The sequence below is a fragment of the Pygocentrus nattereri genome, chromosome 18 (genome assembly GCF_015220715.1).
Source record: "Pygocentrus nattereri isolate fPygNat1 chromosome 18, fPygNat1.pri, whole genome shotgun sequence".
Taxonomy (NCBI): Eukaryota; Metazoa; Chordata; class Actinopteri; order Characiformes; family Serrasalmidae; genus Pygocentrus; species Pygocentrus nattereri.
The window spans coordinates 7,006,026-7,020,286 of NC_051228.1; the positions used below are offsets into that span (position 1 = coordinate 7,006,026).

At 39.0% G+C, this 14,261-nt stretch overlaps 1 protein-coding gene across 11 annotated transcripts in view; it reads right to left on the bottom strand.

The window, feature by feature from the left end:
* The window catches only part of myo18aa (myosin XVIIIAa), a 151,972-nt gene that overhangs the window by 18,680 nt on the left and 119,031 nt on the right, over positions 1–14,261 (bottom strand). For all 11 annotated transcript variants that reach the window (XM_037547605.1, XM_037547598.1, XM_037547600.1 and 8 more), the window contains 7 exons: positions 13,852–13,998; positions 12,763–12,876; positions 6,339–6,455; positions 6,143–6,226; positions 2,842–2,979; positions 724–909; positions 382–521 (listed from right to left, as the gene is read on the bottom strand). In XM_037547605.1, coding sequence (XP_037403502.1) covers positions 382–521; positions 724–909; positions 2,842–2,979; positions 6,143–6,226; positions 6,339–6,455; positions 12,763–12,876; positions 13,852–13,998 — 926 coding nt within the window. The remainder of the gene's footprint in view (positions 1–381; positions 522–723; positions 910–2,841; positions 2,980–6,142; positions 6,227–6,338; positions 6,456–12,762; positions 12,877–13,851; positions 13,999–14,261) is intronic.

The following is a 14,261-nucleotide window of genomic DNA, read 5'->3' on the forward strand; positions in this document are numbered from 1 at the left end:
TCGTAAAATGGGACATCAGACGAAAAGGCATCAGGCTATTAAGTGACAGCAGACAGTAAAGACCTCACAACATTCACCAAATTGAAGATGCAGTATACTACAACTTTAACTGAACTGTGTCGTTATTCTGCTCTTTTATTTGACAAAGGTTAAGCTTTAATTCATGTGGTTACCGTGTTTGCTCCCACATCCACTTCAGGGTTAGGGCCCATCTCTAAATTACCAGAAGAAAAAGCGTGTAAGCACTTTGTGGTAAACCCAACAAAGTCTTAACTGTGTTTACTGTGGTTAATTCTACACAGTTACCAGTGGGTTCTCTTACCGGCACAGGCCCAATGTGAGAAGAGAGCAACAGGGTTGAACTCAGCTAGGAGGACGTACCTGTTGATGAGGTCATCATTATCATCACTCTCCATCTCATCCTCAATGGCTGCCTGTAGATCGCCGATCCTCTTAAAGGCCAATTTGAGGTCTGCCTGCAGGCTCTGATTGGCTGCTTCCAGGCTTTCAATGTCCATTTCCTGTTTGAACAAGAAATTCACCATTCATTCCCTGTCGCTATACAGGGGTCAGCTACACTGACCATATTTGAACTGGACTAACTGAACTGCACTGGGATGGACTGGGTTGGACTGGGTTGGACTGGGTTGGACTGGACTGGACTGGATTGATTAGTTGCTAATTCACTGTTCTTTATCTGATGGATCTGAGGATCTAGCTTACCAGTTCATGTTTCTTGCGACTGGCCTCCGTCTCTTTTTTGGCCAGCTCGGTCATCTCCTCCTTGATGTCGCGCATCTGCCGCTGCATGCGCTTGTTCTGCTCCTTCTCCCGGTTCTCACCAGCAACGCGCTGGTCCTTCTCCTCCGTCATCTTCTCCAGGTTCTCCTTCAGCCGTGCCACCAGAGTCTGCAGGGCAGAGATGGAGAGTGGGTAATGAAGAGGTGGATATTGAAGGTTTTATTGGAAAGGAGTCGAAAAACGAAACATCTTGATGAATTGATCTGAAGTTGCTTATTCAGCTTCGTCAAATTTGGAATGTCAGAATTATTTAGAACTGACTATAAAAATAAAATCGTGTTTTTTTGGCCAAAATGAAAATTTCAGGCTATTTTCAAGTAAAAATACTGGTTTCAGATTGTATATTTTATTTCTGTGTAAACAGAGTCCAGTTACCTCCATCTGTGCATTCAGTGAATTTTAAAATAACTGTGAACTGAGCTAAAATCTTACCAATTCAGAACAATTTGACTGAGTTATTCGTGATGTGCTGAATAGTTCCCTAAAGAATCATTACTGAATAGAGAGAGAACTCCAGTCAGATATTTACGACCCTACTGTGATATTAAGGGCAGACAATCTATTATTAATTATTCTGCATCATAACACATGCATATGAAAAGCTGATACCACCAGGTAGGGGAGAAACAAAATCACCTACTATAATCTCGTTATAATGACTGTCTAAATAATGACTTCATTTCTCTAAATAATGACTTACCATGTAATCACATAATAATGTGTCTCAAAACCTTGAGAAAAAAGTTATTTTGAGATATAAAATCAATATTTAGTGAAAATAGTCGTTAATTCTAAAAAACGTATTGATATTTACAGAAAAAAGACACTATTTTGAGAGTCATTTAGTGTTTATTTCAAAATATAATTTTAATTAGTTTGAGAAAATAAGTAATTGCTTTGAGATATAGTCAATATTTCAACAACATTTCAAGAAATAGTCAATATGCTGAGATATTAAGTCAATATTTTGAGAAAACAAATCAACATTCTGAGATATACCTCCATGTTTACATAAAAAGCTATTATATCAAGCTATAAAGTCATTAATTCTAAAATCAAGTCATTATTTTAAGATATTAAATCAATATTTAGAAAAAATAAGTTATTACTTTGAGATATAGTCAATATTTCTAGTAAATCAACACTTTAGTCAAAATTTAGAGAAAACAAGTGATTATACTTAGATAAGTTCACTGCGTCAAGAAAATAAATAATTATGTGGAGATATAAAGTTGTTATTTTAAAAAGGTGTCAACTTCATTTGGATGTACTAAGGAAAGAGGTATTAGTTTGAGATGAAAATTGTATATTTTATTAGAGAATTAGTCAATAATTTGAGGAAATGTGTGGTACAAGATATAAACAAGAAAATAAATCTTAAATCTTGTTGACATGAAAACAATATTTCTAGAAAATAATAAATTATTTCAAGAAACAATCCATATTGCAAGAAAATAAGTCATTGTTTTAAGATAATAGATCAATATTGAGAAAACAAGTCATTATTCTGAAATCCTCGGCATTATATGGAGAAAATATGCACTTTTTGGGATCCACAGCACATATTTCTAGAAAATAAGCAATTATTTTAGGATACTAAGTCAATATTTTAACAGACTGCTACTAGTAACAGAGAAGGAGAAAAAAAAGCCATGCAATGTTTTCTCCTCTACCTGGCGGAAAAGGGCTTCCATACATATACACCCAGTCTGAGAGACAAACCTGATGAACCACTTTTGTGCCTCAGTAGTACAGAAACAGGAAGCTTCTCATTAGGAGTCTGGACCTGTATTGTGTACAGCTGCTGTTATAATGAGTGTTGTTAAGAATGTTGGACATATAAGCTGAACTGAACTGAATCAATGTTGAGCAGCTTGATGCTGAATGCGAGTCTACAGCTCCTGTAGGCAGAGTGTATACGTCCCTGAGTGGGAGTGGAGGAAATCAATTCATTTCCATTCTAAGGCTCAATGCTCAACGACTTCTGAACAGCCTAGCAACCCGGCCACCCACACGGCGAGCGTTCTCTCGCTCTCTCACCTCCAGGCGTTTGATCTGGGTCCTCTCGTACTCCAGTTTGGTCTCCAGCTCACGGATCTTGGCCTCCTGCCGGCTGACCAGGGACTTCTCTACCATGGACTGCTCCTGGAACTCAAGCTGGCTCTGTAGAGACTGGAGCTGCACAACAAAAACACCAAGGTCATCAGTTCTAAGGTCATCAGCTCTAAGGTCATTACCCCCATGCCTTTACCTTCTACTGTTCCACACTGAATGATTGTCTTGGTGGGTTTTTTTTGCCAGTAAACACCACATAATGTCACAATAAAAGCAAATAAACATAAATACAGGAAAATGTACCAGGAATTTAACCAAACAACATGTGCTGTTTACCTTTGCACCATAAACAGGTTCTTCAGACTGTGGAGAATGTGCTGTAGATCAGTCTATATAGACCCTTTTTGAAAAGGGTTCTTCTATAGTTATGATGTCAAGCCAGTAAGAATAGGAGAACCATATAAACCACACTGTTCATCAATCTGAAGAACCGTTTCATGATGTAGAAAACCTAAAGAACCATTTAAGTGCGCTCTGGAGTCTCAACACCACATAATACTTTTCTCAGTCTTGACTCAGACAATGCTCAAGACAGCCTGGTCGACTGGGCTGTCAAGGCCTCATTTATTTTATTCCTATTTTTGTTGTTTTGTTTAAACCTAAAATGGCATCTATACACTATATAATACACAAATAAAAGTGTTGTGAAAACATTGATTCATTTTCATCACTGTTTAGTAGTATGAGCAGCCAGTTAATCACTACCGAATGGCTTGGTACGGTTTAATAAATGTGGTGGATAATGCATAATTTACCCAACTCACTGCTTATTAACATTGTACATAAGCTGTTAGTTCATGTTATTGGCTTGATAAGTTATTTACCAGCTCTTGGCCCAATAAGATGAGATTATGATGTCTAATACATTAATAAAAGTGCTTTCACTTGTTTTATCGCTTAATGAGCAGCCAATTATTTAGCTGCTAGTATAATGAGGCTTAATAAGAGCCTTAAGACGCTTAATTCACAGTAGTTACTGTTTAATAACACAGTAATAAAAAGCCAGTTCACTACCAACGATGCACATCTTGCCCAAATTGTGTGGCTGCACTATTTTTGAAAATACAAATAGCAGATCAGTATCAGCCTAAACTCAGTACTAAAGTATTAGATGGCAAAAACATGATTATAAAACTACTTATTTTTATTTAGACTTAATTCCTCAATTCATTATTATTATTTTTACAAGCTGACCCTGGTGGTCTAGTGGCTAGATTCGATTCCTGGTCAGCGAAGTCTGTTTTTGGGGGCAGATCGTGGGCTTGAGGTTAGGGACCGGAAGGTCATCGATTCATTCCCCTGAGCAAGGCACCTACACCCCAACTGCTCCCCAGGAGCTGCGGATAGGGCTACCCACCGCTCCAGGCAAGTGTGCTCATTGACCCACTAGTGAAAGTTCCCCACTGTGGGACTTAAGGGTCACTTAATCTTAATCAAACTCAAGAGTCATGGTGTGCTTGCACAATGACAACAAAAGTATTGCATTATTAGAACATATATAAGGATTTTTCTATCGGAGTCTGGCGATGAGTATTTTTCTCGAAGTCAATCCTCATTTCTCACCCAACTAACACGAACCAATTTTTCTAAGAGTTACTTCTAGATAAACAAACTTTCATCTTCAGTATTGCATCACAGGCAAAGAACAGATGATGTGCCTCAACTGCACAACTTTAAAGTCCAAGATAAGATCCTTTCTCTTTTAATAACTGACAGAAGAGAGGGAATCAGGAGGGAATAACAAATAAGCGAGTTTGTAATCCTGTTGTTCAGGAAGGCAGCTGTTAAGCTTCTTCTGTATGTTATGCCGACTATTTAATCGCTCTTATTTGGCTGTTATGATGTGAATACTACTGCTTTGGACCCAATGCGGCTTCCTGAAAATAAGAAGCTTTGCATCAGAAGAAGGCCAAATCTGGAGCTCCCAATTTGGTGTCATTAAAGAAAATGAACTGTGGTTTTCCAGGGAGCAGCTAATCACTGCAGGGACACTAGCTTTAGATAAGGATCTCAGAAGACGTGAGCTTGTTAGGGCTATCTTACTGCCACCAGCACTCCGAGACACAAAGCACAGCTCTATGCTGTTCAACCCACAGAGGAGCGCCTGGTCTGTTGTGAGGATTAGGGCTGTCCCCTCAACTAAGTCAACCAGTCAGATAATCAGCCGTTGCATTCTTGGTTGATGAAATGCATTTAGTTATTTCTTTATTTTGAGGAGTTGAATTAAAACTGTAGCACATGGCTCAACTTTCCATACAAGTTCAAGAATTGTTACATGATATCAGGCTAATCTGTAACCACACAGTACACTGCAAAAGTGAAAAACCACCCTTTCGTTATTTGGTGTCACAAAGAAATCCTACAATATATATTTAACAGAAAATTACACAGAAGCCTCAACAACTAGATATTATCTTTAGTCCACTCTTTGCCTTTATTACAGCTTCCATTCTCTTCAGAAGACTTGCTTTCAGTATTTCAAAGAAATCTGCACCTCCAAAGTTCAATCTTAAAAGTTGACTGTATAAATCATATTACAAATTCAGACTCATCAGTCTGTAAATGTTTACTCCTCAGAAATCCAGTTTTGGTGGTCTAGTGCAAATGTTGTTCTTTTGTCTACTGATTTTCTCAGTAAGAGCTTCTTGAACAGCTACACGTCCTTTCAGACCCACAGTGCTGAGTTGTCTTCTCACAGTGGCAGGACGGCTGTGGACGTTTTCAGATCCGAATCAAGAGTGGAGCTTGATTTTCTCCTCTTTCTCAAAGATGAAGGCTTTCAGAGCTGTTTACCTGATGGGGACAGTGTTCGTGGTCTACCTGGTCTTGCAGGTGGTTGTTAGGAATTCCATTTACTCCATATCTCCAATTTTGGAATTTAGTTTATTTCCATATATTTTCCATAGATTTTCCTCTTCCTTATGGAAGTAGATTATATTAAACCTCATCTCAGAAATATCTCCAGTGAACAAAACATAAGGCCTTGTTTATTTCCTTTCCATTCCTGTTGTTCTGTTTTTTCTTCCCAATTTTCTCCCCAATTTAATCATCTCCAATTCTACCCACTAGTCAGGACTCCCCCAGTCACATGATACTACCAATGCTAGGAGGATGAAGACTAGAATAGGCTTTCCTCAAGACCTGTGAGGCCAGCTAAGGCATCTTTTCAAACGGCTGCAACATCATTGGACCATCGTTGAAGACCTGGCAGGTTATGGTGTAGTACCTTATCTTGAATCTCCTGCTTCTCCTTTGCAGCCTCCTCCAACTGAGCTTGCAGGTCACTGATCTGGGCCAGGTCTCTCGCAGACTGCAAGCAAAACAACCACAAACGTTTCAATCCTTCCAAACCTTCTTAAAACATCTACTGCTCAGTAACAGTGGCATTCATGGTATGTAAAGAACAGGAGTTCCTGATCAACCTGTGCCACAGCTGCCTTGTGCTTCTTCATCAGCTCGTTCATGTCCTCTTGGTCCTCCTCCAGACGCGACTGTAGGTCGTTCTTTTCCCTCTGCAGTCGACTCACCTGCTCCTCCAGCTAAGAGATGGACAGAGAAACATGGCATAAGAAAAGAGTGAAGATACTTCCCTACAGAGTAAATATATTTACATTATTTGTAATTTCTTAAATTTTCCTTATTCTGTAGTTACGTTGTGTTTATTAAAAAGTAATGTAGTGGCTTCCCCCCTACAGTGTAAAAACAAATTCACTGTAAAACGAAGTAAATAACTGGCTACTAGCATTACTTTTACAGTAATTTTACCATCTTAACTGTAAATAACATTAAAATAACTTCATAGACACCTGGAGCCCAAGATTACTGTAATGTAACTATATTCTGCTGTACACTTGCAGTGATAAGATAGCCAGTAATCTACCGAGTGATTTATAAATTCTATTTCACCTCAATTAAATTAAAAACAGTACAAAACACAATATTGGATGTTTTGCCTAACAAACTCCGTTTTAAATTTTTTTGTAATTATATGTTCATTTAAAATTTGATGCCTCCAACACATTCCAAAAATGGTGGGACAGGAGCATGGTCAATATGGGGACATCAAAATATGCCACACGTTTTCAAAATGTGACAGAAAGGTCAGTCGAACACCTCCACTCTGATTATGCAGTTGTGCTGTTGTAACATGCAGAAAGTTTCTTGCCATTGTGATGTTAAAATAAGCATATATATCCTTGAAAAAGACGGTGTCTAAAAGGCAGCATACCACTGCTGTCATATCTGCATTTTTGTCATTTTTCATGTTTTAACATAGTTGCCCTTTACAACATGCCAAAATTTTGTGATGAACGAACCAACAGAAATTTTCCAAAATTATTTGCCCATTTACTTTCATTAAAAGTTAAGAAAGTTTTTCCTTCTCTTGTAAAGTTACCTATTTGGAGATATAAGGTTTTGTTCTCACAGCAGTGATATGTTGTTCTCAAATTTGCATATATCTTTCAGTATTAATCATACTTTCACAGATGTGCAAGCTACCCACTACTATACCCCCACACTATGACAGACAGTGACTTTTGAACTTTCTGGACAGTGCTTTACTTCTTTGGCCCAGGGAACATGACATCTATTATTTCCCTAAACAATCTAACATACTGACTTGTCAGACCACAATACAAGTTTCCATTGTGCATCGGTCCAAGATGGCAGCAGTTCTGGACATTGTATCATCGTCATCATCAACAATTTACATAAACATGACCATATATCTGCCAATACTAATAAAGAACAATTTTGTCAACATCTTGATGTTCCAGCATTTAAACAATAAAAAAGCCCAGAATGAAACTTTACAAAAGTCTTTAAAACATCAAACCTGAATCAGAATAAAAAGTTTTTGTTTTATATTAAAAAGTTTATGCCTTTTGAACCCAGTTGCTACCATTTGCTATAATACTGTAGTACAGCTCAACATCAACCTCACAGTAATTTGCTGTGATGTTATAGAAAATATCTCAAGATTAGTTGATTTCACAATAAAATTTGAAATCCTGGCAGTAATTACCAGTGTTGAACAATATCTGTTAGAAAACCAAGTCATTAATGCTGTAGCAGCAGGAATCCTTGGGTATTTCCCCACACACTTTAGTTTTGGGGGAGGCTAATGATCCAACCCCACCCCCCACCAGTAGCTGGTTCCATATCTGGGCTTCTTGTTTATAGTTCTTGAATTGAAATCCAAGATTCAGTTTATTCCCACAGCACAACACGGCACAACCAAGAAACAAAAATGAGATTTGAGTGTTCGAATGTCACCCCCGCAACAAACGCCCACCGTCCTCGCATTAAACAGACCAGCCCTAAATACCATGTGGAAGAAGCCCTAATTAAACACACCAATTAGCAGCTCAAAACAAACCGGCACAGCCACCCATGGGACTGTAACTGTCATTTACGTATCATTGTCATTAATTTATGGCCCCTCCTGCAAAGATGGCAAATTAATAGTAGGAAACAAGATGTAATCATAACAAATTCAATAATTATGAGCTGCTGAAGAGCTCATCATTTCTCAACAACCATAAAACAACAAAACGAATAAATACTAAATATTATATTTATTTAGATTAAGGGGCCGATCTAGGGGTCAATAGAGCACCTAAACCAACATGGTGCGGTCACCCATTCATTCTCATAGCATTCATTTAAGTTAGTTGATGGTGCTGAATAGCTTTTGGCCAACGTTTAAATAAATACCTATATTTTATATGCCACTGCTGTCAGAAGAAAAATTCCAAAATGGTAACTTTACAGGAACGGGACAATGCAAGTCAACACAACCAGACTTTTTCTAAGTAATTTTGGGTTGTTTCTTGTGGTCCATTCATCATGAAATTTCCAGACAATGCAAAGGGCAACAGGATTTTTCGACAGCAGCGGATAAACACACACACAAACACACAGACACATATACACACAGACACACACACACACACACACATTATATATATATATATATATATATATATATATATATATATATATATATATATATACATATATATATATACACACACACACACACACACACACACACACACACAAACACATAGGGGTCAGTCGTGGGCTGGAGGTTACTCACTAGGGTGTATGTTTATATAATTCATATAAATGAATATGTGGTGTTTCACTTAATGGATGGGTTAAATACACACACACACACACACACACACACACACACACACACACACACACACACACCTGTAAGCCCAACAACTGTAAGCTGTTCAGATATACAGCTATAACCCAGCCTTTCCGTTAAGCTTATAGTTATATTGGCATAGCAACAACAATTAACAGCTCGGAACTGCCTTTTCAGTTAAGCAACTACAGCAATAATGCTACCTTTTAGTTAAGCTGCTAAAGCTATGTAGCTACCTGTCTGCCACTCAGCCTGCCTTTTAAAACTCCTATAACTTCACATCTGTAAGTTTGTATTTTAATAGTACCGGTTTATAGCTGTAGGCCTGCATTTAAAAGAACCTGCTATAGGTTTCTAGCTACAGCTTGGCAGTTTAATAAAACTGCTATAACTTTATAGGCTTAAACCTGCATTTCAATGAAGCTGCTATAACTATATAACTAAAGGCCTGCCTTTTACTTAAGCTACTTTGGCTGTAGCTTTAGAGCTGCCTTTTAAATTATCCTTGTTTGTCTTTTAGCTATGCTACTATAGCATTATACCTATTAATAAAGCTACTAAAGCTTTGCAGCTACTGGCGTACCTTTTAATAAAGCTGCGGAAGCTGCATAGCCACAAGGCCAAACTCTTAATAAAGCTGCTATAGCTATATAGCGATTGGCCTACTTTCAATAAAGCTGCTACAGATATCTAGCTATATATAACCATATCATATAGTTAAGCTAAAATGAATATAGTTAAGCTGTTGTAGCCATATACACACTTGCCTTTTAGTTACGTTGCTATAGAGTTGGACATTATTGCCCTATCTCAAGCTGCCCACAAGGCCGCTGGCCTCTCATTGATCTGTCCTCTGTAAGATTTCATCTTTTTATGCTTATTAATGCTTCATCTTAAACTATATATTCCCTAGTGTGCCCTAAAGATAGATTGCTCTGCTTTTGAGTCTTGGTTACTCTCAATGTTTCTTCCTTATGCTTTTAGGTCACTTTGTCTTGCCACTGTCTTCCTCAGCAACACTCATTAAGGGCGCTGTATCCAGGATTCTGTAAAGCTGCTTTATGACAAAATGTAAGGTAAAAAAAAAAAGCACACAAATAAAACTAGACTGAATTAAAGTGGAGAGAAGACAAATAAGAAGGCTAATAGAGGTCCTTCAGCTTGGGAAACGCCTCTCTCTGAACCTGTAAGACTGACATTGAGGTCCTTTCGCTTTCTTTTGTCTCAGCAAGCTGTGCTTTGCAGTAACCCACACGTAATCTGCGAATTATGAGTAAAAATATCCTTAAAACTTTAACATCCATCGCAAGCACCAGCAAAGTTTTAATGACCATGTTCCTGGCGTTTTGTAGTAAGAAACAGAGCAGGACTGAACACAGTAATTACACAGAGTAATTGCATGTTGTTGGCTGAGGCAGAGACGAGGAGATTACATGCTTTACCTCCCCTCGTCTCCCCCATAACCGCACACAATAACCAACTGCAAAGCTCATCGGTGTACAGCCTGCACCTGCATTCACCACACCAAAAACATAGGCCACCCCCACACAACTGAAAACAGAGGTGGACAGCCCACTCATATTAAATTATGCAATACATCTCAGGCAGACGGGTTTGCAGGGGGGGAAATGTGTAAAGCCCCCCCAATCCAAAAAATAAATAAATAAAACACACAACCAATGCATGGCTGCCCTTGAGAAGAATGAATTACGCTGTTTCGTGGTCTTCAGGGTCAGGCAATGCGTACGGAAGGAGAATGAACACTTTGTCGATAGTCGTCAGTTAGCATTGCTAACCGATTCCCTCGAGCCCTCTGAAAACACAGCAAGCCGAATCAATCTGGGAGATGCCTTGCTTTGCTAGTAGAACAGAATTCTAAATGTGGACCTTCGCTGCCTTTGCTTGGGTCAATTCTTCATTATCTGGGCATCTTGGCTAGCACACACACTGTTTTTCAGAAATTACAGCATTTTTTTAATGTAAACAGCAGGGCATATTAATAGAGTGATTCAAATTCAAACGCCGTCATGCTGAGAACGCACTAGCGCTACGCGGCTCTATTCATCTGCTCGGCTTTCTTTATTTTACCACACTGTGCACCTATTGTGGAACTTCAGGCAAATGCCCTTCATACGCCGCCAGAGCAAAAAGTTAGAGGAGGAAAGAGTGAGAGATAAAGCGAAAGAGAGAAAGAGAGAGACTAGCAGGGTTTTCATTCAAACGTTTCAGAAAAGTCAGTAAAAGACAATAAGAACTGACTGGCTTTCCGTTCTTTTAATGCGCCAAGTCCTATACATAACAGCACATCAATGCACTATATGGCATGAGACAAGAATCTAACATGCATGGAGGATCTAACAGGCGCCTGTAGCCCGAACAGTTCAAAGACACTGGGCAGTCCGGATGTAGCGCTGCCCCAATTCAAATGTTATTGTACTAAGTCAGGTGCCCTGTTGCAGCTCCACAGCAGAATCAGATTTGTACGTAAAAATAAATTGCAGTAAAATAAAGCTCTGCTGATCGTTCTAAAAATAAATGATCTTAAACGCTGGAGTTAATGTAGAACTGCTGATTCACCCTTTAACCCTGAAGGCTGGCGCACAGACTGCTGGCCACCATAGCAACACAGACAACAGTCTCGACTAGCTACCGACTAATGAAAAGGCAAAGAGAAAGATTTAAGTGATACTTTTTTTGATCCCACAACTGGGGAAATTCCACCCCTGCATTTAACCCATCCGTGAAGTGAAACACCACATACACACTAGTGAACACACACACACACTAGGGGGCAGTGAGCACACTTGCCCGGAGCGTTGGGCAGCCCTATCCACGGCGCGCGGGGAGCAGTTGGGGGTTAGGTGTCTTGCTCAAGGATACCTCAGTCATGGACTGTCGGCACTGGGGATTGAACCGGCAACCTTCTGGTCACAGGGCCAGATCCCTAACCTCCAGCCCACGACTGCCCCAAGGCTGCTAATTTGGAGACGAATGGACTTTTTCATCTAATCTTGCATTTATTTATGGTTTTCAAAAGGCACCAAGGTGGAACGGAAAAAACTGAAAAAGAAGCTGGGGAATGAGAAGCTTCGTAGAAAATTTAACATAGAGAGACATTTTACAAAAAAATGATTCCACTTTTGAAAAAGTTTCCTGCCGGAGATGCGAGAAAAGCAGCTATAGTAGCTGAGTTAAAGTTCAAAGCAGAGCAAAGTCTGGACCTTCCTATACATATATATTTATATTTTATCCTACATTAGTACATCAGCACATACTGAGACGTTTCCCGCCAAGACAGGAAAATGGACATAAAATATTGTGGCTCCCAAGGTGGCTTGATTTTTGCTGAAAGGGCAAAATGGCTCTATTTAACATTTGGGTTGCCGACCCCTGGCCTAAGTGGTATGTTAAACAACGTAATAGTACTATTTGTGGTATACTATTTAGTATATAGTGGCCGATAAGCTACTGTTTGTTATCATCAGATGGAGCGGAAATATGTGACAGTATCACTTATTTGAAAACAAATCAGTTTTCACTACCAAATTTCTCCATTATCCAAGGAAATTTATTGCAATATGTATGCATTTTTGGGAGTTGCTGGCTTTTCCATCCAGCTTTTTTTCCAGCACAATTTCCAAATTTGCACAACAAAGGTGGAGGAAAACCCTCTATTGACTCACAGACATCTTGGCCTTGGATATGTCCTCCATCTGGATATGCAAGTCCTCAATCTCCAGCTCCATTGACTTGCGAGCTTTCACAGCAGTTGCAGAGGTGAACTCTGACTCCTCCAGCTGCCAGTAAACAGACAAATACAGTCATGTACAATGTCAAACCTCCACTTCCCCTTTACCCTTTAAGCACTTTAAAACACATCAAATTCACCTGCAGCGCTCCAATCCATGCATGGAGAAGCCCCAGACTTTCTACATATCATCCCAGTTCCAACACACCTTAACCAAGAAAATCAAGAATACTGCTGGCAGCTGGGATAAATGTGGACTGTCTGGGCATCCCTAAAGACTGGACTGGGAAACAATCTGTTCTGAAGTTACATCTTCATGCTCTATATTCACTGTATTCATCTGGGCAGGCAACGGTACGGCTATGTATGTTTTATGCATTTATTCAGGATGTTAAATTTAACATATTAATAATGCATTAATGTGATAAATTATTAACGCTGCTATTTGTTTAATGTTGTTAATGCGTTCCCCCAATTTGATCCTTTACACCATCCACAGTGGTTGAGACTGAAGCCCTGCTGCTTGTGCACCGTATGCAGTATGTTGTACTGAATTTATGTATTGAAGGTTTTATGTCAAACACTGTCATGAGGGAACTCTGGATTGGTGGGTGCATGTAGTAATATTTAATAGTACTCAATTCATTTACAGGCAAATCAGTCAGTGAGCACAAGATATTAATTTTTCAACATCAAAAAACAAAGCAAAAAAAAAAAAAAACCATACTAAAACTTACTAACAATAATATATTATCAGTATTTAGTGTGTCCACTTTAACCACTTTAACCCACAGCTTCCATTCTTCTCAGGAGATTCTTACAAGTTGTTTGGATTTTTTTTTCATGATTGAAGGAATGACAATGATAAATTTTGACACATCAGACTTTGAAGTTCATTTTTTTGGATCTCATGATCAAAACAATCCCAAACAGTGACGTTAAGGTCTTGACACCAATTCTAGACCACAGCAATGTAGCATTAAGCAACATCAAGGTACAAATCAAGCCCCTGCTCACAGCCCACCTGGTTCTTGAGTTGAGTTATCTCCCTCTTGCTCGGCGCATTGTTCTTCAGATGGTCCAGCATGACCTGAGCATCGGCCAGCAGGACCTTGGTGCGCTTGAGATCTTTTTTTAGACGCCTCTCCGTCTCCACATCCCTTTGGCTCACCTGAGCACACACGATATACAAATCAGGATTTTTTTAAACCACAATAATAATCAATGAAGCTACATTATAGCTACATAGTACAAACATTAGAAGGTATTTCAACATTTTAGAATTGTCAGTTGTTTGTATGGAGCCTACTGAGGCACAACAATGATAAATACTAGTCAAGACTATTTAGTTCAAAACATTAATGTTTGATTTGAGTCTGACCAAACTCTACTAAAATCCAGACACTAGTGTGTGTGTGTGTGTGTGTGTTGTCA